General features: G+C 47.5%; 1 protein-coding gene across 27 annotated transcripts in view; it reads left to right on the forward strand.

The window, feature by feature from the left end:
• The window catches only part of PPIP5K1 (diphosphoinositol pentakisphosphate kinase 1), a 199,230-nt gene that overhangs the window by 110,347 nt on the left and 65,358 nt on the right, over positions 1-23,525 (forward strand). For 19 of the 27 annotated variants that reach the window (XM_037911074.2, XM_043523294.1, XM_043523296.1 and 16 more), the window contains 3 exons: positions 9,070-9,207; positions 9,660-9,773; positions 20,189-21,557. In XM_037911074.2, the coding sequence (XP_037767002.1) occupies positions 9,070-9,207; positions 9,660-9,773; positions 20,189-20,973 (1,037 nt within the window). In that variant the 3' untranslated portion in view covers positions 20,974-21,557. Of the gene's footprint in view, positions 1-9,069; positions 9,208-9,659; positions 9,774-20,188; positions 21,558-23,525 lie in introns of those variants that run through there. The other 8 variants (XR_006284115.1, XR_005227113.1, XR_005227115.1 and 5 more) reach the window with 1 other exon arrangement.

Here is a 23,525-nt window from a genome sequence, read left to right on the forward strand (position 1 = left end):
ATACAAGGCCCTCTCCTACATCTGATACGGCTATACATACAGAATTCCTTGTTTTCTTTGAAACCTGGAGATAGAAGGTATAGCACCCAAAATCTGTAACTTCTTAATTTTGTTCTCTGGTTTGAGTGTTTCCCGGGCACTTGCATCACGTTTTCCAGCCTTTCTTTGCAGCTCTGAAAGCTAGAAACTATTTTTAAAAAAGTTTTTTAAAGCTGGAATTCTTCTGCAGTCTCTCGATCATACGAGATGCGACTTTAAGGAAAACACCATCCATTACGAGACTCTGATGTGTTTGAGCCTCAGCGTGCTCGGCTGTATTTCTCAGGCTTTACCATCCATGGCTGAGTTGAAGACTGAGGGCTTACTATTTAAAGGACATGGGCACTTTAGTGCCAAAATGAATAAGGTGTGAGAGAAACTGAAGAACACCCGGGCTACAGTGCTCTCTGCATTTATCTCAGCCTACTACCACCACGGAGAAGGCTCACTGGCTTTGCTGTCAGCTACCACAGACAGTTACCGCATCATCTCTACATGTGGTCTGGAGAGGTGTGGGGAGGAGGTGAGCCCCTGCTGCCCATCATTGCAGAATCAGTGCCCCCTCCATGTACAATTAATAAGAACAACAGTGAAGGCCTTTCTGGACTTCATGGAATCTCTAGCTTTCTCCCTTTTCAGGATAAATTCTGCTTAGGGGACATTTTATATTTTTAAGGTCCTTTTTTGGAAGGGATGTAGCATTTGGATAGATGGAGATGTCTGGTTAAAACTTGTGGGTAAAGAGCAATGGGATGCCATATGCAACCAGATGTTTCAAAAATCTTATCCCAGCAGGGTGTAGAACTTGCTCAGTCAGGGCTACTGCTCTCTCTGTGGCCTGTTTCAGGCATTTCTGTATTGCTGAGAATTGTAGAGCAATTACTTGGAGTTCACTCCACATATTCACCAAGTACTATTTTCCCCCTCTGATTTTGGGCTGGAGAGAGTGATGCTACAATCTTTATTTAATTGAGAATTCCTCAGCCCACCTTCCACCTGGTCTGGACAGCTCATGGATCTCCCCAGAGTGGGAATGCTTAAAGGCCCTTGGAGGGGTTACTTAACTTTTCTGTCCCTTCCTTTCCTGCTCCTGTGACTCCTTAATATGTCAGTCATTTCATCCACCAGTGAAATGCAGCTACTTCTGGCATGTAGTGTGACTGTCCAGCCTGCCTGTGGCTTAATGGTGCTCAGCAATGTACACAACAATGTGTGAGTGAAATGGAAGAATACAGTATCCATGTGAAACTTCAGGAGGTATAGTCCTAGCTAGGATATAATTACTCGAGTTGTAATATGGCCGGGGCTGAGCAGTGAGCATCTCAAATTTGTTTCTCATCTAGCAGCACTGTGCTCTCTGCCACTGCTCTGAGACATAGGTGCAGTACCGAATGAAATGGAAGAGTGCTCTGTACTGAGTCACCTCCCCCACTCTTGGCAGTACATGCACTTTTCGTGGAGTTCTGTATCGAAATAGTTTAATCAGAACGGAGTCTGCTCAACATCTGAGGTCTATTGAGATTGTCCCTAGATCTGTTAGTTACAAACCCATGTTACTTAGTGTTTTACATAATCCTCTAGCTTTTTACAGGGTTTTCTCTTAATATTTATTGTATATTTAAACAAATAATAAAATTTCAGCAGCAGCTGGAGTTCTCTTTTCCCGTCACTGCACAAAAATTTGTGAGCTGTGTCCACACCATCCTTTTCCTCTAGTGAGGATTAACTGGGTTTGGGATTCACACCAGCTGCTATCATGGAAACTTCATTAAGAGTTTTAGCAGACATGCAGCATACGTGCCGCTCCTTGGCTGGGGTTGGCTTTGGGGCATTGTCTACCCATCCTTCAGTGTGATGTCACTTGGTGCCAAACCAGCCTGAATTAGCAATGAATGAAAAGTGTACCTCTGATGGTTGCTTGGTGGTCTCTCTGTGTGCAGTTGGGTTTTTAGTGCACAAGTATCACAAAACTACCACCCAAATCCTGCCTTAAAACTCTCCTCTCCACAATGCCTACAAAAACCTCAACAATGGCTAGATAGCAGTGGGAAGCTGACAAGTACCCTCTCATGGTCACTGTGTCCTCCCGCATCTGTTATCTCTCACTTATGCCTTAGATTAGGTGTGGGCAAACTTTTTGGCCCAAGGGCCACATCGGGGTGCGAAACTGTATGGAGGACCGGGTAGGGAAGGCTGTGCCCCCAAAACAGCCTGGCTCCGGCCCCCTGACTGCCCCCCTCAGAATCCCCCACCCATCCAACCCCCCCTGCTCCTTGTCCCCTGACCACGCCTTCCCGGGACCCCACCCCCTGTCCCCTGACTGCACCGACCCCTATCCACTCCCCTGCCCCCCCCCCCCAACCTCTGCCCTATCCAACCCCCTGGCCCTGACCACCTTACCATGCCACTCAGAGCAGCATGTCTGGAGCTGTGCCGCCCGGCTGGAGCCAGATGCGCTGCCCTACGTGAGCGCGCAGCCCCACTGCCCAGAGTGCCGCCTGCCCGGTGACGTGGCTGCGGAGGAGGGGGAAAAGTGGGGAAGGGGCCGGGGGCTACCCTCCCCGGCCAGGAGTTCAGGGGCCGGGTAGGACAGTCCCGCGGGCCGGATGTGGCCCGCAGGCCGTAGTTTGCCCACCTCTGACTTAGATTGTAGCTCAGGGGCAGGGCCCATCTTTGTTATGTGTGTATCTGTAAAGAGGTTAGCACTGTGGGGCCCTGATTCTTGATTGGGGCTCTAGACGCTCCTGCCTGCAAATAATAATAAAGATCTTTAGTAATACTTAGGCACCATAGAGGAGCCAAGATAGATAAGCGACATAAGCAAAAAGAAAAGAAGTACTTGTGGCACCTTAGAGACTAACAAATTTATTTGAGCATAAGCTTTCGTGAGCTACAGCTCACTTCATCGGATGCATGCAGTGGGAAATACAGTGGGGAGATTTATATACACAGAGAACATGAAACAATGGTGTTACCATACAGACTGTAAGGAGAGTGATCAGGTAAGGTGAGCTATTACCAGCAGGAGAGCGGGGGGGGAAAAAGCCTTTTGTAGTGATAATCAAGGTTGGCCATTTCCAGCAGTTGACAAGAACGTCTGAGGAACAGTGGGGGGTGGAGGGGTGGAATAAACATGGGGAAATAGTTTTACTTCGTGTAATGACCCATCCACTCCCAGTCTCTATTCAGGCCTAAGTTAATTGTATCCAGTTTGCAAATTAATTCCAATTTAGCAGTCTCTCGTTGGAGTCTGTTTTTGAAGTTTTTTTGTTGAAGAGTTGCCCTTTTAGGTCTGTAATCGAGTGACCAAAGAGATTGAAGTGTTCTCCGACTGGTTTTTGAATGTTATAATTCTTGACGTCTGATTTGTGTCCATTTATTCTTTTACCTAGAGACTGTCCAGTTTGGCCAGTGTACATGGCAGAGGGGCATTGCTGGCACATGATGGCATATATCACATTGGTAGATGTGCAGGTGAATGAGCCTCTGATAGTGTGGCTGATGTGATTAGGCCCTATGATGGTGTCCCCTGAATAGATATGTGGACACAGTTGGCAAAGGGCTTTGTTGCAAGGATAGGTTCCTGGGTTAGTGGTTCTGTTGTGTGGCGTGTGGTTGCTGGTGAGTATTTGCTTCAGGTTGGGGGGCTGTCTGTAAGCAAGGACTGGCCTGTCTCCCAAGATCTGTGAGAGTGACGGGTCGTCCTTCAGGATAGGTTGTAGATCCTTGATGAGGCGTTGGAGAGATTTTACTTGGGGGCTGAAGGTGACAGCTAGTGGCGTTCTGTTATTTTCTTTGTTGGGCCTGTCCTGTAGTAAGTGACTTCTGGGTACTCTTCTGGCTCTGTCAATCTGTTTCTTCACTTCAGCAGGTGGGTATTGTAGTTGTAAGAACGCTTGATAGAGATCTTGTAGGTGTTTGTCTCTGTCTGAGGGGTTGGAGCAAATGCAGTTGTATCGTAGAGCTTGGCTGTAGACAATGGATCGTGTGGTGTGGTCTGTGATGAAAGCTGGAGGCATGTAGGTAGGCATAGCGGTCAATAGGTTTCCGGTATAGGGTGGTGGTTATGTGACCATCGCTTATTAGCAGCATAGTGTCCAGGAAGTGGATCTCTTGTGTGGACTGGTCCAGGCTGAGGTTGATGGTGGGATGGAAATTGTTGAAATCATGGTGCGATCTCCCTGGCATTGAATTTCCCTCTTGGTAGTTTCAGCTGTGGGGTCAGAGTGGACATAGACCATGGGGACCCCTCTTTCCCTGCAGTCTGCAATGAGAGCCATTGGCTGGGGACAGTGTATGTGGAAGCTAGGACCTCACACTATTGTGTTCATGTAAAGGCCACAAATAAACTTCTCTTTGTTAAGCTAACTAGATAATTACAGGAGTCAAGGAAGGCTCAGATAAGTTAAAGGGTGACTTGATCACCATCTATAAGTACCTACATGGGGTCAGATATTAAGTAGTGGGCTCTTGAGTCTAGCAGAGACAGGTATAACAAGAGCCAGTGGCTGGAAGTGGAAACTAGACAAATACAGACTGGAGATAAGGTGTGATTTTTTTTTTTTTTTTTTTTTTTAAAGGTGAGAGTAATTAACCACTGGAATGGTTTCCCAAGGGTTGTGGTGAACTCTCCATCCCTGACCATTTTTAAGTCAAGACTGCATGGTTTCCTAAAAACTGTGGTCTAGGGATTATTTGGGGGCAGTTCTCCGGCATGTGCTGTGCAGGAGGTCAGGCTAGATGGTCACAATGGTCCTTTCTGGCCTTGGGATCTATAAGAACTCCTGCCCTCTCTTTTCATCTGCTGCTGCTATGCATGGAATACCCTCCCTGAGCTGGCCTGCAAGGCGTGCCCTCCCCATTCAATCCCGTTTCACAATCCACTTCTGCCATGATGCCTATGAGAAACTATCAAATGGATGGTTTCAGAGTAGCAGCCGTGTTAGTCTGTATTCGCAAAAAGAAAAGGAGTACTTGTGGCACCTTAGAGACTAACAAATTAATTTGAGCATAAGCTTTCGTGAGCTACAGCTCACTTCATTGGATGCATACAGTGGAAAATACAGTGGGGACATTTATATACACAGAGAACATGGTATCATCAAGGATCTACAACCTATCCTGAAGGACAATCCATCAGTCTCACAGATCTTGGGAGACAGGCCAGTCCTTGCTTACAGACAGCCCCCCAACCTGAAGCAAATACTCACCAGCAACCACACACAACACAACAGAACCACTAACCCAGGTACCTATCCTTGCAACAAAGCCCTTTGCCAACTGTGTCCACATATCTATTCAGGGGACACCATCATAGGGCCTAATCACATCAGCCACAATATCCGAGGCTCGGTCACCTGCACATCTACCAATGTGATATATGCCATCATGTGCCAGCAATGATCCTCTGCCGTGTACATTGGTCAAACTGGACAGTCTCTAAGTAAAAGGATAAATGGACACAAATCAGACGTCAAGAATTATAACATCCAAAAACCAGTTGGAGAACACTTCAATCTCTCTGGTCACTTGATTACAGACCTAAAAGTGGCAATTCTTCAACAAAAAAACTTCAAAAACAGACTCCAACGAGAGACTGCTGAATTGGAATTAATTTGCAAACTGGATACAATTAACTTAGGCTTGAATAGAGACTGGGAGTGGATGGGTCATTACACAAAGTAAAACTATTTCCCCATGTTTATTCCACCCCTCAACCCCCCACTGTTCCTCAGATGTTCTCGTCAACTGCTGGAAATGGCCCACCTTGATTATCACTACAAAAAGGTCCCCCCGCTCTCTAGCTGGTAATATACACAAATGCATGAAGCCTGGGAAACAAGCAGGGAGAACTGGAAGTCCTGGCAAAATCAAGGAATTATGATGTGATTGGAATAACAGAGACTTAGTGAGATAACTCACATGACTGGAGTACTGTCATGGATGGATATAAGCTGTTCAGGAAGGACAGGCAGGGCAGAAAAGGTGGGGGAGTTGCACTGTATGTAAGAGAGCAGTATGACTGCTCAGAGCTCAAGTATGAAACTGCAGAAAAACCTGAGAGTCTCTGGATTAAGTTTAGAAGTGTCAGCCAGAAGGGTGATGTCATGGTGGGAGTCTACTATAGACCACCGGACCAGGGGGATGAGGTAGACGAGGCTTTCTTCCGGCAACTCGCAGAAGTTATTGGATCGCACGCCCTGGTTCTCATGGGAGACTTCAATCACCCTGATATCTGCTGGGAGAGCAATACAGCAGTACACAGACAATCCAGGAAGTTTTTGGAAAATGTAGGGGACAATTTCCTGGTGCAAGTACTGGAAGAACCAACTAGGGGCAGAGCTCTTCTTGACCTGCTGCTCACAAACCAGGAAGAATTAGTAGGGGAAGCAAAAGTGGATGGGAACCTGGGAGGCAATGACCATGAGATGGTCAAGTTCAGGATCCTGACACAAGGAAGAAAGGAAAGCAGCAGAATACAGACCCTGGACTTCAGAAAAGCAGACTTTGACTCCCTCGGGGAACTGATGGGCAGGATCCCCTGGGAGAATAACACGAGGGGGAAAGGAGTCCAGGAGAGCTGGCTGTATTTTAAAGAATCCTTATTGAGGTTACAGGGACAAACCATCCCGATGTGTAGAAAGAATAGTAAATATGGCAGGCGACCAGCTTGGCTTAACAGTGAAATCCTCGCTGCTCTTAAATACAAAAAAGAAGCTTACAAGAAGTGGAAGATTGGACAAATGACCAGGGATGAGTATAAAAATATTGCTCGGGCATGCAGGAGTGAAATCAGGAAGGCCAAATCACACTTGGAGTTGCAGCTAGCAAGAGATGTTAAGAGTAACAAGAAGGGTTTCTTCAGGTATGTTAGCAACAAGAAGAAAGTCAAGGAAAGTGTGGGCCCCTTACTGAATGAGGGAGGCAACCTAGTGACAGAGGATGTGGAAAAAGCTAATGTACTCAATGCTTTTTTTGCCTGTGTCTTCACGAACAAGGTCATTTCCCAGACTACTGCACTGGGCAGCACAGCATGGGGAGGAGGTGACCAGCCCTCTGTGGAGAAAGAAGTGGTTTGGGACTATTTAGAAAAGCTGGACATGCACAAGTCCATGGGGCCAGATGCGTTGCACCCGAGAGTGCTAAAAGAGTTGGTGGATGTGATTGCAGAGCCGTTGGCCATTATTTTTGAAAACTCATGGCGATCGGGGGAGGTCCCGGACGACTGGAAAAAGGCTAATGTAGTGCCCATCTTTAAAAAAGGGAAGAAGGAGGATCCTGGGAACTACAGGCCAGTCAGCCTCACCTCAGTCCCTGGAAAAATCATGGAGCAGGTCCTCAAGGAATCAATTCTGAAGCACTTGGAGAGGAAAGTGATCAGGAACAGTCAGCATGGATTCACCAAGGGCAAGTCATGCCTGACTAATCTAATTGCCTTCTATGACGAGATAACTGGCTCTGTGGATGAGGGGAAAGCAGTGGACGTGTTGTTCCTTGACTTTAGCAAAGCTTTTGACACGGTCTCCCACAGCATTCTTGCCAGCAAGTTAAAGAAGTATGGGCTGGAGGAATGGACTATAAGGTGGATAGAAGGCTGGCTAGATTGTCGAGCTCAACGGGTAGTGATCAATGGCTCCATGTCTAGTTGGCAGCTGATATCAAGTGGAGTGCCCCAAGGGTCGGTCCTGGGGCTGGTTTTGTTCAATATCTTCATAAATGATCTGGAGGATGGTGTGGATTGCACCCTCAGCAAGTTTGCAGATGACACTAAACTGGGAGGAGAGGTAAATACGCTGGAGGGTAGGGATAGGATACAGAGGGACCTAGACAAATTGGAGGATTGGGCCAAAAGAAATCTGATGAAGTTCAACAAGGACAAGTGCAGAGTCCTGCACTTAGGACGGAAGAATCCAATGCACCGCTACAGACTAGGGACCGAATGGCTCGGCAGCAGTTCTGCAGAAAAGGACCTAGGGGTTACAGTGGATGAGAAGCTGGATGTGAGTCAACAGTGTGCCCTTGTTGCCAAGAAGGCCAATGGAATTTTGGGATGTAAAATGTAGAATTTTAGGATCAGAGGGGGCAGGTGTTGGGAGAGGCAGGAACTTTCCAAGGCAGCTTGGGGAGCCGGGGTGAATGGGCAGCATTGAAGTGGGGGATGGGAACCTGGGACAGCCTAGAAAGAGGGTGAAGGGAACATGGAGGCAGGAGTGCCTGGAACAGCTTCCCCCATTTTGCCTTGGTCTCTTCCCGTCAGCGTCCTTCCTGCCGCTAGCAGTTCTGCGCTAGCTTAAAGCCCATAGAGGGGGACGAAGGACGGTCGAGAAGAGAGACAGCATTGCTGCCCTCTGCCATAGTGGCCCTGGTAGCATTGGATTTGGTGGCTACTGGAATTGAGTGCGTAGAAGTTTGTGAAAGGTGCCAGGGAGGAACTGGGCTCTAGTGCAGCCTCCTTTTGTTTGTGGGAAACCCTGCTAGGCCCATGTGGGCAGGAGGGGGCACCAGCAGGTCTTTGTGGGAATGGGCGGCTGCTGCTGCTGCTTGCCTTCAGTTTGTAGTTCACTGTTTCTTTAGTTAAATGGTGTTATGGGGGCGAGGCACATTTTAAGACAGAGAAAAAGTCTCATCACAAACTTAAGGCACCAGAAATGGGAGCCATTTTCCCATTAAGGTTTTGCTGACTTTCTCCAGAGGGGCTGCTATGAGCTGTTGGGCACATGATGAATTCTTCCACAACAATCAAACAAATGCCAGTAATTTAGTAAAATGGCCACAAACTGGGCAGCAGAGGGGTGATGTGTTCTCCCCCCTCTGGCTGTTTATGCCTGTGCTCGTGCTCTTAGGTTTGTTTTTGCTTAGTGACAATTTTCCTGGCCTAGATGAGGTGAATTTGGGTCTGGGGTTCATAGTGGGCCCACCTTGTCTGGTTTGGGAGACTGCTTCCCTCTCAATGGTGAATGATCCTGCATGCTGCATCCTGCATGCAAGTCACTGTCTGCTGTATTTATTTTCTGCCTGGGTTTCTTGCAGGTTTTGAAGGCTGCTCCATGGTTCCCACCATTTACCCACTGGAGACCCTGCACAACTCCCTCTCTTTGCGACAGGTCAATGAGTTCCTGACATCTGTGTGCAGGAGTTACAGCAACTCGCACTCTCGAGCATCCACAGGTACTGGTGGGGGAGGGCCTGGCAATCCCTGAGACCCTGCGAAAAGGAGGAGGACAACAGGAGCAGTGGAAGATCCATTGGCGGGCAGTGGGGCTGGCCAGGACACTGTGAAGTCCTGTTTATCCTCTGTCCTCCTTGTAGAATGGAGGGGCAGATTGAAAAGATTAAGGCTAGTAATAAATGCCAGTTAGAGTAACTGCTTCAGAGCCTGCTGGTCCAGTGAGGTGATTCATGGGTGGCCCTGCATGGTTATGTGAGATATAAGAGGCAATCAATCAAAAGTAGCTTCTAACTGCAGGTGGGGGTGGGCACTACAGGTTGCTTGTAGATCTGCAGAGGGCCTAGATTCTGTTGTGGCTGGAGCAGCAGCCTGGTATTTTCCACTCTGGGGTGTTAATCCACGTGGTTGATGGAATTTGTGTGGCCTCATATGGATGTTCTGTCTCTTCAAGCTCTGTTTGATTCCATGATTGGAAGCCAGACACCCGGTGACCCCTTCATGCCTCAGAGAATCCTCTCATCCTCATCTCTGCCATTGCGCCAGCGCTCTGACAAACCGCCATGGTGTGAGTGTTTCCTTTCTTTTATGGAGGGATTGATTTGTGGTAGCTGGGCTAAATGGTGGCCGGCGGGATGCCAAGATAATGGGCTTGGAGGGTTTGCAGGCGGGAGAGGAATTGCTTAGGGGAGTTCCACGGATAGACCTGGGAGAAATGGGATATAATTGAGTACAAAGAAAACATGTAGCCTGTCTACTGTATTGGAAAAATCTTCCTGAAGGAGAAAGATATCCATCTACCAAACAGTCCTGCAAGAGAAGGGGTGGAAGCTCCATCATTGACACATTAACAACTCTAGTGGACAGAGTCTCCCCAAGGATACTGTCGGGGCCACTCCTGTACTGTCCCCTGAGTGTGGGGATGGACTGGATGGCACCTAAGAGGTGTTTCCATCTCTGATGTGTCTGATTCTCCCTCACAAATAGCAGTGCCTTTTGATCCAGGAGGCCACAGTGTTCCCTTCTTTACTATTTTAGTTGTAGGCTTTTCTTTGTCACTCATCACAGCCACAGCTGAGCTTCACAACCTCTTTGGGGCAGATGGGTGGTATTAACCCCCTTGGGGCCCCAGAGAGGGGACGGGATTCACACCGGGTTACAGAGCAAGCCAGTGACAAAACTAGGAACAGGAATACAAAACTCTTGAGTCTCCATCCAGTGCTTTCACTGCACCTCATTCACCCACTCTTCTAAGGGTGGCTGAGGCCAGGACGCTCCCTCCACTCTGTTGTCAGGGGCAGCACTTCTCACAGTGACTGTGATTGCATTTGAAAATAAGGTTCATCTCACTTCTAGGTCCTTTGTTTGAGTCTTTTCCCTGTTATGCAGCAGTCAAAAGTACATCCGGCATTTGTGTCCTTGCTGGGGGTGGGAGTCTCCTCTCCCTCATGCTCCTTGGAGCTCACAGCAGGAGGGCAGGGCTAGGACCGTCTTCCCAAAAGTTACACCTCCAAGGTTCATGCCTTTGTTCTGCTCTTGGTCATATCTAATGCGGAATTCTCCTCATCACACCAGATTTTGAGCAAATAGACCTCTCTGCTTTGGGCTAGGTACTGGCTTTATTTTATTGGCTTTGTTGTCATGAAACTGGGGCTTTCTTCCTTCTGTACTCTCTAGCAACTCAGTATGGAGTCAAAGACTGAGGCAAGCAGGGCTAAAGCATAGTGCCCCTGCTCTACCTGCAGCTCTTGACTGTCATAAATCCCAGGCTGCTGGACAAAGCCAGAAGGCTCTCTGTGCCAAAAAGGTGAGGCTGAGGGAGGCCACGGAGGTGAGCAGGTGGGGTTCTCATCCTGGCAGGTTGCACAGCAGCCATGCTCCCCTGTTCTTGTGGCATTCTCAGGACTTCCGGATCTAAAAAAAAACCCCTTCCAGGGAGACAGACTCCTCCCTCTGACACATCTACTGACCTATCCGGGGCAGGGGCAGGCAGGTGTGAACTTTTGCAATCTGGATCTTGAAGTCTGGTCCTGCCAACCTAGCATAAGATGTGGGTTTTCGAGGTTTCAGGTGCCATCACGTTTTTATTTTCTCTGAGCTTAGCAGCCTAGCTACTTCAGGAGATGCTGATGAAAAATCAGTATTCAAGTGGCATTGCATATTCCCACTTACGGGTATTGCATCACCTGTTGGCACCTAATGGTAGAATCTTCTCTAAGCAATGCTTGTTAGAGCACACGTGCCCCCTTAAACTCTTCCTCTCAGAGTGGCTATGTAGGGGAACAGCTGCTATGCCAGATGGAGTTGAACCACTCCAGTCCCGTGTTAGTTTACAGTTTAGTTTTTAGTATAAAGTAGTTTAAGTGCAGTATAGTTATGACTAGGGCTGTCAAGCAATTAAAAAAATTAATTGTGTGATTAATTGCACTCTTAAACAATAATAGAATATCATTTATTTAAATATTTTTGGATGTTTTCTACATTTTCAAATATATTGATTTCAATTACAACACAGAATACAAAGTGTACAGTGCTCACTATATTTTTTATTTCAAATATTTGCACTGTAAAAAACAAAAGAAATAGTATTTTTCAAAATTCACCTAATACAAGTACTGTAGTGCAATCTCTTTATCATGAAAGTTGAACTTAGAAATGTAGACTTATGTATAAAAAATAACTGCATTCAAAAATAAAACAATGTAAAACTTTAGAGCCTACAAGTTCACTTAGTCCTACTCCTTGTTCAGCCAATCGCTCAGACAAACAAAATTGTTTACATTTACCAGAGATAATGCTGCCTGTTTCTTGTTCACGTCACCTGAAGGTGAGAACAGGCATTCTCATGGCACTGTTGTAGTCGGCATTGCAAGATATTTATGTGCCAGATGCGCTAAAGATTCATATGTCCCTTCATGCTTAAACCACCATTTCAGAGGACATGCGTCCATGCTGATGATGGGTTCTGCTCAGTAACGATCCAAAGCAGAGCAGACCAATGCATGTTCATTTTCATCATCTGAGTCAGATGCCACCAGCAGAAGGTTGATTTTTCTTTTTTGGTGGTTCGGGTTCTGTAGTTTCTGCATCTGAGTGTTGCTCTTTTAAGACATCTGAAAGCATGCTCCACACCTCATGCCTCTCAGATTTTGAAGGCACTTCAAAAACCTTCAGTTGAGTGCTGTATTATCCTTAGAAATCTCACATTGGTACCTTCTTTGCATTTTGTCAAATCTGCTGTGAAAGTGTTCTTAAAATGAACATGTGCTAGGTCATCATCTGAGACTGCTATAGCATGAAATATGTGGGTAAAACAGACATACAATTCTCCCCCAAGGAGTTCAGTCACAAATTTATTTAATCCATTTTTTTTAACGAGCATCAGCATGGAAGCATGTCCTCTGGAATGGTGGCCGAAGCATGAAGTGGCATATGAATGTTTAGCATATCTGGCACGTAAATACCTTGCTACACCGGCTACAAAAGTGCCTTGCAAATGCCTGTTCTCGCTTGCAGGTGACATTGTAAATAAGAAGCAGTCAGCAGTATCCCCCATAAATGTAAACAAACTTGTTTGTCTTAGCAATTGATTGAACAAGAAGTAGGATTGAGTGGACTTGTAGACTCTAAAGTTTTACATTGTTTTGTTTTTGAGTGCAGTTATGTAACAAAAAAAAAATCTACATTTGTAAGTTACGCTTTCACAATAAAGAGATTGCACTATGGTACTTGTATGAGGTGAATTGAAAAATACTATTTCTTTTATCATTTTTACAGTGCAAATATTTGTAATAAAAATAATGTAAAGCGAGCACTGAGCACTTTGTATTCTGTGTTTGTAATATAAATCCATATATTTGAAAATATAGAAAAACATCCAAAAATATTTAATAAATTTTCAATTGGTATTCTATTGTTTAACAGTGCAATTAATCGCGATAATTTTTTTTAATCGCGTGAGTAAACTGCGATTAATCAACAGCCCTAGTGATGATGCTTCCTGCGCACTCTCCAACCCTCAAGCCCTCTGAGCATCTCCCCGAGTGTCCTGCCCCATCCGATGGACACTGACAGCATTCACAGACCTGCTGCTTCCAAAGAAACAGTACACCCCAGCTTATCAGTTGCACCTCAGATCACCACTCCACTGATCACATAGCCCTTATACTTGATTTCACTGTAAACATAGCTACATTTATTTAATAAAGGACAGAGATTCAAGTGGCGGCAAGTAGAACTATTGGAAACATGCTTTACATATAAAATAAAATTGTAACATGCATCCTAGAGCCTAGACTTAATTAACAAGATTCTCTCCTGTCTAATCAGGTATTGCTCACCCAAAATACTTCAGTGCTTTGCAGTCCGGCATGGCTGTGGCCCTCTTTCATGAGATATTGCACTCCGAAATAGACCAGAACATTCTGTAGCCAGGCATCTCCCATAGTTCTGGAGTCTGGGCTGTTCTCCTCTCACTGCACCCTCATAGAGGTGGCTCAGTGTTTTGAGTCTGCACTCCCTGGCTGCGCCCCCTCTGCTCTCACTAGCTGCCGGATTCTCTGCTGCCTCCTCCACAGACACTGATGGCTTCTGTTGCTCTTGCACTTCCTTTGCGATTGGAGCTTCTGCCCAGCTTTTGGGCAGTGAGGCGCAACATTCCCTCACCTTCCTGGCTCAGTTAACCCCACAAGGGTTTAACCCTCCCTGAGCCTCTTCTGCAGCATCTCCCTGCAGGCTCCTCTGTCCCTTGCAGCTATGGCAGAGCAGCCCAGAAAGCAAGAGGTTTAATTCAAGCAGTGCTCTATTTGTGAGTCAGCCTTCCCAGGCTTGGTAGGTGGTGACTGGTGCCCAGTTTTCCATCCCTCAATCTGTTAGGTCCCGGAGCTAGAAGTCAGACAGGCAGGTGGAGCCTCTGCCCACCAAGGCAGCCGCAACATCATTGCGGGGGGGGGGGAATAGACCAAGAACCCCAGTGCAGAGCAGGAAAGGCTCTAAAAGCAAGTAGGACCCTGATTACTTGACTCATGATAAGTCCAAGGGGACCCCTGCAGAACAAAGAGCGGAGGTTTGTGGGGCCACAACTCCCCCCCACCCCACCCCCACAATCTTCAGTGAGTCCTCAGCACCCTGAGGAAAGAAGCAGGGCTTCTAATCAGTCTCCCTCCCTCCCAAGCCAAGCAGAAGGATTCTGACAACATGTCCCCTCTCCCCCCAAAGGGAGTGGATTCAGAGCCAGACCTCTGCAGCGGGCTCCAGGCCCTAAGGAAGACAAGCCATAAAAAGCCACACCAAAGCCACAGCAGAGCTTCTGTGCTCCCAAAGTGCGCTAAAAAAAGTTAAATCAGAAAAGGAGAAAAAGGGAAGAAAAAACACAAAAATCCATGAGATACGAGGCCTGGACTCCTCTTCCTCCCCCCTCCTCCACTGAGAAAGGTGAGCTGTCTGACTCTGAATCTGAACAGGGAGTGGGGGAAATGCAGCAAATTTCCCCCTGAGAAATTTCAAGCTATGTACAGCCAGGTTGTTTCCACTATTCCAGTCCAACCTGAGTGGGCTCCTGAGAATGAGCTTCAGAGTAAATTTCTTCCCACAAAATCCTCCCTTGAGGCTCCGACAACCGTGCGCCCCTCTGAAGAGGAGGTGACTAGGGATGATGCAATAAGCCTGGTAAGAGAAAACACATTAACAAGAGCATCTCAGGCTCTTTAACACTGAAGAACCAAAGGGCTCTGTTACTGACAGAGGGCAGATGCTGCTGGAGAGTCTCTTGCCAGGGATATGGCTATTCCATCCAGGGGTGCTTAAGGTAGAACTTCCCCTCTGCAGGAAGGATGGCGATCACTCCCAAAAAGGACTTTGAGGCTCTTCTGACCTCAGACTGCCTGCATATCCTCTATCTTGTAGCAAAGCCCCACTTTTCTTGCTGCACGTGCATATTTCATTCTTGGTGGTGCATCAGTTTGGGTCAATCCACAAATGCAGTCCTAGGGATGTATCAGATAAGGCATTTACAGTAGAGATAGAAAAGTATTAATGCCATCGTACAAGGCGCCGGTAACACCTCATTTGGAATACAGATGTGGTTACCCTTGTTCAAGAAAGATGAATTCAAACTGGAACAGGTGTAGAGAAGAGCAATTAGGATGATCAGGGGAATGGAGGACCTGTCTTCTGAGAGGCGACTGGAAGAGCTTGGCTTGGTTAGTCTAGCAAAACGAAGGCTGAGAGGGGGTATGGTTACTCTACAGGTACATCGCGGAGTATATAGCAGGGAGGATGAAGCAGTATTTAAACTCAAAAGATAATGTTGGCACAAGAACAGATTCAGGCTGGAAATTAGAAGGCTTCTAACCATCCAAGGGGTGAGGCTCTGGAACAGCCTCCCAATAGGAGCTGTGGGGCAAACAACTTAATTAGTTTTAAGAGAGCTGGTCAAGTTTAAAAATGTGATTGTGTGACTGGGTTTTTGTGATGGTGGGTGGCAGGGCTCAGCAGCCATGGGGCTCGCTGCTCGTTTATTTCTAATGTTTCTAAAAGCTCATGTTTTGGCTGACTACCTGCATGGGTGAGGAAGAAATCCCCCACCCCATCCCGCCCCAGTGTATTCCTCTGGTAACTCTGGCCTTCATAATTACCTCGCCTACAGTTATGGATTGGTTTGCCACTCTCAATTTAAAGGATGCTTACTTCTATATCTCTAGCCAACATAGTCATTGAAAATGTCTGCATTTAATGGTGGCTGGGTACCATTTCCAGTACAAGGTTCTCCCATTAAGCCTGTCCACAGTGTGAAGGGTCTTTTGAAAATGCCTTTCTGTGGTAGCGACACATCTGAAAAGACAGGGTATTTTTGTTTACCCGCATTTGGAGGATTGGTAGCTAAAAGGTGCTACACGTGAGAGTCTGTCATTTCACATCACAGTTACAGTCTCCCTCTTTTTGGATCTGGGTCTGCTTCTTAATATCAAAAAATTGAATTTCTATTAAGCTCAGAATTCCTTTTATAGGTTCTATGCTGGACTCAGTAGCAGGGAAAACTTTACTTCCAGAGGACAAGTTTCTAAAAATGTAGCAAGTGGGTTTCAGGATTCAAGCCTGCCAATCTTGGAAAGTGATCATCTTCCTGGATCTTGTGGGCTTGACGGCAGCTACCACTTACATAACTCGGTTTTCTCATCTCTGAATGAAACCAGTGCTGCACTGGATGGCTCAGGTCTACATACCCAGCCAGGACAGTCAGAAAATATTCGTCACCATGCCTCAGGATGTTCTAAATTCACTGATGTGATGGACAAACGGATCAAATACTCTGAGGCGTCCTGTTCGATCCTCCTTCGCCACAGTAACGTCAGATGCAGCCAACACTGGATGGGCAGCTCATTTACACTGGTTTACAGTCTGGGCTTTTTGAGAAAATGTATTTGGAATTAAGAGCCAGCCCATTTGACCCTCAGATCATTCCTTCTTCATATAAAAGGGGGGAAGGCTGTTCAGGGAGCACTGGATAACGCTCCTGCCGTGCGTTAGACAAGTAAGGAAGGGGGGGCCTCATTCTTTCCAGGTATGTGCTAAGGTGGTCAGATTATGTGATTCAGAAGATCTATCTAATGGCCCTGCATTTAGCAGACAAGAGCAATGTGCTAGCAGCCTCAGCAGGGACAGTTCTCAGATTCATGAGTGGTCTCTGAAAGATCCAAGTATGCAAGACATCTTCCCCTGTTGGTGTTATCCCAATGTAGACCTGTTTGACAGCCAGTCAGTCCATTTCAGATGCCTTCCTTCTACGTTGCGGAAGGAGCTTTCTGTGTACCCCCCTGCCCCCCAACACACCTTGATTCAGAAAGTGGTGACAAAGATATGTCAGGACAGGGCAAAAATTATATTGATTGCCTCAGCTTGTCTGAGACAGCAGCGGTCCATGAATCTGCATCAGCTGCCAGCAGGGCTTTACATGCATTTTCCTCTGTGTCCAGATCTCTTGTTACAGCAACAAGGCAGGATCCTTCATCCAGATCCTCAGTCTCTTCATCTCATGGCCTGGGCTGTCAGATTTTGGCTACTCTTAGTAGTCGTGTTCTCGTTGGTATAGAATGTCCTGCTTAATACTAGAAAATTGCCTACTAAAAAGGGTTACTATTTAAAATGAGCTAGATATGTTGCTTGGATGCAGGGAAAATATGATTTTCCAGTTGCAGCTTCCATACCCTGGGCTCCCAGCCAGGCCCAGAGGCACATGTGCTCCCCACTGCTGTAGCCCTAGGCCCCCAGGAGCTGGCAGGATTGACTGAACTAGCCCAGGGAGGAGGGGCTGGAAGGTTCCTCCCAGAGGCAACACGTTGGGTGGTCAGTTGGCCCCCCCCTTCACATTGTGCCCTCCCAGGAGGCACAAGTCCTCTCTGGTTACAAGTAAGGCCATGTCAACACTTACAAGCTTAGAGCAGCACAGCTGTGCCACTGTGAAAGTGCTTGTTTAGCTGTGTTTTGCCGACGGGAGACAGTCTCCCACCAGCATAGCACCATGCACACAAGCGCTTATGCTGACAAAATTCATGTCTCTCAGGGATGTGTTTTTTCACACTCCTGAGCCACAAAAGTTTAAGTGCTAGTGTAGACGTGGCCAAAGTAACCCTCATATATTCTGGACAAGGAGTAGCAAGTTACGAGCAGCTGGGATAAAAATTCACCCTGTTGGTATGCTCAAGGCAGAGCCCCAGAAATTCCACAGTTCTGCAGCCTTGGAATTTGCCATGGTATCCACCCCTTGCCAGAGAACCCTGTTCCAGAATCTCCGCTTTCCACATAGGAACTGTGTGAACCAGGCAGACATGAAACAACAATGCAGGTACAGTCATCCCCAGGGGCTCTTCACTTTGGCACCTTAACAACATCGACATTTACAACGAGATAAACTAAACTAGTTAATAACTGATCACTTTAAACAAACATCCAGCTAAAGTGCTTATCCATAGTTCCAAACTGCCTCCCCAGCATCACAAGCTCCAGCTTCCCCTGGCAACCTCATGGTGCACTTGTGTTGTCAACACAGAAATATGTGGTATATTCAAAACTGAAAATGGGGGGAAAGCTTAATATTAAATACAACATCAAGATGATAACCCAGGAGTGACTATACTGAATGGATTAATTATTTTTAGTTTAATTTAAATTTAAGTTCTGCAGCTTTCCACTCTGGAATGCCCCTGAATCCAGAGACTTTTTGCTGCACACTTTAGTTCTCCTGGCCACAGAGCTCATGAGGCCCTGACTCAAGGATACAGCTTAAGGCTTGTCTATGCAAACATTTAGTTTGTGGCAAGCTGGGGTGTGAATCACCCGCACTAGCCTGTCACAGACAATGTCCATGTGGGCTCTGGGTTTGTTAATGCTCTTTGATCCTGTCAGCTTTGAAATGGGACTAGAGCAAAGGGCATTAACAGACTGTTAGGCTGTAAGCAGGCTCCCTATGCATAGTTAGCCCACAGCAGGCTAGTGTGGGGTAGATTCAGACCCCAGCTTTCCGCTAACTAATTGTTCACGTAGACAGGCCCTTAGATTCTGTATTGAGGGTGATGCAGATCCCTGGAACCCTTCAATCCTCAGTAAGTTACAATTCCCACAGGGCGATCTGTCTGCAGGTCTGAGTCCCAGTTAGCAGCCCTTAACTCAGTAAGATGCTATGGTCTTGCTGGGTTCTGATATGCAAGCCATAGTTTTATGTACACCTAAGCTTGTATCCATGCTAGAATCTACATCTGACATGTAACAAGATCTAACTGGTCCACTTATTTAAATATTTATTCTGCATCCCTGTTCTTTGTAGCAGGAGTACAGTTGTGGTTCTCAGTGATAGCTTCATCCGGGAGTAAGTTTGCATGGGGACACTATCCATAATGGATCCGTAATGTACCTTTCACAAGGACATGATGGCCTTTAGAGTTCTGGAATCCCGACCAAGCTTTTATCTAGGGTTGACAGGGCTCATGAATTAGCACTTCCTTCTGTCTGGTCCCATGGCATCCCAAGGAGACACGATGGCCAAATCTTGCTGCATCATGGGCAATCAAAATATCTACCAACAGGAGAAAATAATTCAGAAAATCTATATCACGCTTTATTGCCTTTCACCCACTGCAAAATGAAAGAAGGTGACTATTCCATAGCCTAAGGGTCCTACCGCAGACTTCAAATTATGCACTACAAGACCAATGGCATCACTCTCTTTAGGGAGTGTACCTATGGGAAAAATGTGCAGAGCAGCTACATGGCATTTGGGCTATCTGTTTGTTTATGGCCCACTTACAATTTTTTGGACTTAGTGGACATAATATTTGATAGTGGAGTCCTATAGTCTGCAGAAGGGTATAAATAAATAAAAGGATGTAATGGCTTGATTTTTCTTCCCTTTCCATTCCTGGGCTTGATGTTAATTACGTCCACTATGTACAGAATTGCCAGATGTACTTTTGAGAGAGAGAGAGGTGGCTCTTCATAGAATCATAGAATATCAGGGTTGGAAGGGACCTCAGGAGGTCATCTAGTCCAATCCCCTGCTCAAAGCAGGACCGATCCCCCAATTAAATCATCCCAGCCAGGGCTTTGTCAAGCCTGACCTTAAAAACTTCTAAGGAAGGAGATTCCACCACCTCCCTAGGTAACGCATTCCAGTGTTTCACCACCCTCCTAGTGAAAAAGTTTTTCCTAATATCCAACCTAAATCTCCCCCACTGCAACTTGAGACCATTACTCCTTGTTCTGTCATCTGCTACCACTGCTTTGAGCAGGGGGTTGGACTAGATGACCTCCTGAGGTCCCTTCCAACCCTGATATGCTGCCTTCCCATTGGAGGGAGCAGTCAGGTGCTGATGTCTGGGAATGTGCTACATGCCATTTAATAGGCTTTTCGGCACAGACTCTGGCTGAGGTTTTCAGCTAAGTACTGACTCTCTAAGTGTTTGTCTGACGTTTTTTGGAATTGCTTTGCAGACAGCAGTGGCCCTTCCAGCACTGTCTCCAGTGCAGGCCCCTCCTCCCCGACCTCAATGGAGAACTACGCTCGCTTCGGCTTCACTGAGAAACCTTCCATCAGTCCCCAAATAAGTGAAGAGCGACTGAACTGCCAGCCCCCTGAACAGAGTGAGATGGAGCCCTTGGGGGAGGCACTTGAGTTGGAGCTGGGTGGGTCTGGGCCCTTGGTAGAGAACCCCCTGGGAGAGATGCCAGAACAAGGCCTGATGAGGGTGCCGGGGCTCTTGGAGGTCCCAGAGCCAAGCAAGGAGGAACCATCTGAGGACGTGCCAGAACAGGGCAAGACCGGGGTACTGGAGCTGGGCAAGACCAGGCTGCCTGGAGAGACATCTGAAAAAGATGAGTTGGTGGAGCTGGAGCAGGGTGAGGAGAAGCCAGCTGGGGGAATATGGGAGCTGGGTGAGAAAGGGAAGCTGGAGCCAGGTGAGAGAGGGCTGTCTGGGAAGATGTCAGATCCAGGTGAAGAGGGGCCAGCTGGGGAGATGTTAGAACCAGATGTGATCAGGCCACTAGTGCCAGGGGAGACATCTGAGCTGGATGAGGAGGAGCCAGTGATGCAGATGTTGGAGCAAAGTGAGGGGCAGCTGGTGGAAATACTGAAGAAGGAAGAAGAGGAGCTGTCCACAGATAATGCTGTATCAGATCAGCATCCATCCAGTCATCCGTATCGGGACCAACAGCTGTCCAGTGAGAATAGTGTTGAGGACGAGCAGCCTGCTAGTCAGCAGGAGCTACAGAACTAGCATCTCCCTCTGTGGCAAGCATGCTGGGAAGAAAAGAGAATCCCCGAGACAGTCAATGTCTGGAAGCAGTATGATTCCCCAATCGTGGAGTGGACTCGGCTGTGCCCATGTCTTGCGTAATGTTTCTAGCCCTCCAGTCAACCCGCTGGGCAGACGTTACATCACTCCCTGCACAGCAGCTGGCACTCCAAAGCTCTGACTATAGGAGACTGGTCTATGGGTCATTCAAGGGACAGGGGAAAAGTCTGTTCTGTTCAGAGACACCAGTCAGCTTGTCACCACCTGACAAGGGACACGCATCCCTGCCTTCCTTAAACAGAAAACAAAGTCAGCCCTGGGTGAGCAGGGGCAACTCCCACTGAAGTCATAGGGAGTGCTTTGGCTTGCTTTTTCAGCGGCACTGGAGCCAGGAGTGAAGGGGAGGTGGGTCCACAGCTGTCAGGGTAATGAGGCCAAAGGAGGTGCCTGCTGCCTGCAGCTGGAGTCAGCCCACTGACTGCATGGAGAGGGGCATAGGGTCTGGCAGACAAGGGCATTGTGGCAGCCACAAGCCTCATCAGAACATACAAGAGCTGCATGTTTGTGCTGACCAGCTGCACTGTGGTGTTGGTCTCCTGCTCTCTGGCTGTTGGAATATACCAGGGGAGGAGATTTGAGGGCAGCTTGAGGATCTTGGTTAAGCTGCAGTGTCCTTGGAAGCAGGAGAATGATCCCGAGGCTTGGCAAGGGTGCATGATCAGTGTGATGAGAGTGCCTTTGTAAGCTGGTGGCTTCTGGAACGGAGAAATCCTAGCCTGCAGGTTCACGACAAGCCTGTTCAGAAATGGCTTTTATGTGACTGAATGAAAAATAGGTAACACTGGGCATTGCCTGCTGCCAAACCAGCTCCTTCCTTCTGTGGGCCCTGCTGCCCCTACCCAGCCTGACTGCTTCACTTGCCAGGTCTGGTAACTGTCTGCTTCTCTCACCTCGCCTGTCAGTCACCCCCAGGTGGGGATGGTTGTGGGGGGGCACAGAGGCAAGTCTGATTGTAGGGAGAAACACTGGTGGGGGGCATGGGACAGAGAGGGTAATGGGGGTGGGATGGGAAGCTTTACTTGGAGCACTGCAGGGACAGGTTGGGGACCACTGCTTGTGGGGGGACCCCTTTCAGTGGCTGACCCTTGTGTGTTCCCTTTGGGCTGGGATTCTGCAGGTAGGGGCATGGTGCCCACTTTAGGAGGGGTGCACGGCGGGTACACAGACGGGTCTTTCTGGTCCCTGAGGGCTGAATGAGGTTTGAGCTCTGAGCCCTGCAGTGACAGAAACAAAGTGCAACTGCTTTTTGAGCAAATCAGGTTTTATTTGTAAGACACTGATAAGGAGAAATCACTATTGTGAATAAAATACAAACTATTTAATATATATTTATGTAAATGAGCATCAAGCACAAGCCCAGAGGCATGGTAACTACAGGGGTCCTGCTTCCTGAGCCGTTGCAGGTAGAGGATTCCCCATCTGCAATGGCAGGGGCTGTGATGTCACCTCTTCAGCAAAGTGACAATCTGCCAGAGCAAGTGTATTCCTTTGTCCCACCTATAGGGCAGGACTGTATTTATGGTACAGGTTTATCTGTGTGTCTGTGGTCTCTGGGGAAGCTGTACCCAAAGATCTCTGCGCTATATCAGGATGTGTGTGTTCGCAGTAAACATGCTACACTATATGTCTGGCTTCCATCTCTCTTACCACTGCAGCAGCCTGGGCAAAGCGCTGAAACGCCCAATGTCTCCAGCAGCCTGGGTTGTCTTTGAGGAGTTATTGCTGTATACGCTGCTGAGCTGAACTTGGGGATTCAGGTCAGACCACTGCACCTAAAGCTTCCTGAGCCCCCACAGGGGAGAGATTCCCTTTGTTGCACTTGAGATGATGGAGTGTTGGAAATGCACGTGTCTGTGATATCTGTGTTGAAGCTAGTGCCATTCACCTATTGGAGGGGATGAGCCCTGTGTGGGAGGGATAGCTCAGTGGTTTAAGCATTGGCCTGCTAAACTGAGGGTTGTGACTTCAATCCTTGAGGGGGCCACTTAGGGATCTGGGGCAAAAATTGGGGATTGGTCCTGCTTTGAGCAGGGGGTTGGACTAGATGACCTCCTGAGGTCCCTTCCAATCCTGTGATTCTGTGAGGCTAAGGCCTGACTCTGTCCCCCACCAAAGCATGGCAGTGCCATGCCAAGCCAAGCCATGGTTAAGGAAACCTGCAAAATGGGTGTGGGTATTTGGGGTGGAAGCTGGGTCTTGGATGTATAACGAAGGCCTAATACCTCTGAGACACGGAGAGGAAATCTGGTGTGGTTTTCACTATGGGAGCGGCAGGGGTGTCAGCCTCAGCTTCCTGGATTTGGCAGGACCTAGAGAGGCGGAGCCTGCAGGAACTTTTCCAGCCTTTGGTTACGTGGTCATTGAAAGGGCCAGGTAAGCCTTGTACACAGAGAGCTTGTGTCTCAGCCAATTGCAAGGTCAATACAATTGGTAAAGAGGAAGTGCTGAAGTCTAGTGATCCAGTCTAAAAATGG

Source organism: Chelonia mydas, chromosome 10 (genome assembly GCF_015237465.2).
Source record: "Chelonia mydas isolate rCheMyd1 chromosome 10, rCheMyd1.pri.v2, whole genome shotgun sequence".
NCBI classification, from domain to species: Eukaryota; Metazoa; Chordata; order Testudines; family Cheloniidae; genus Chelonia; species Chelonia mydas.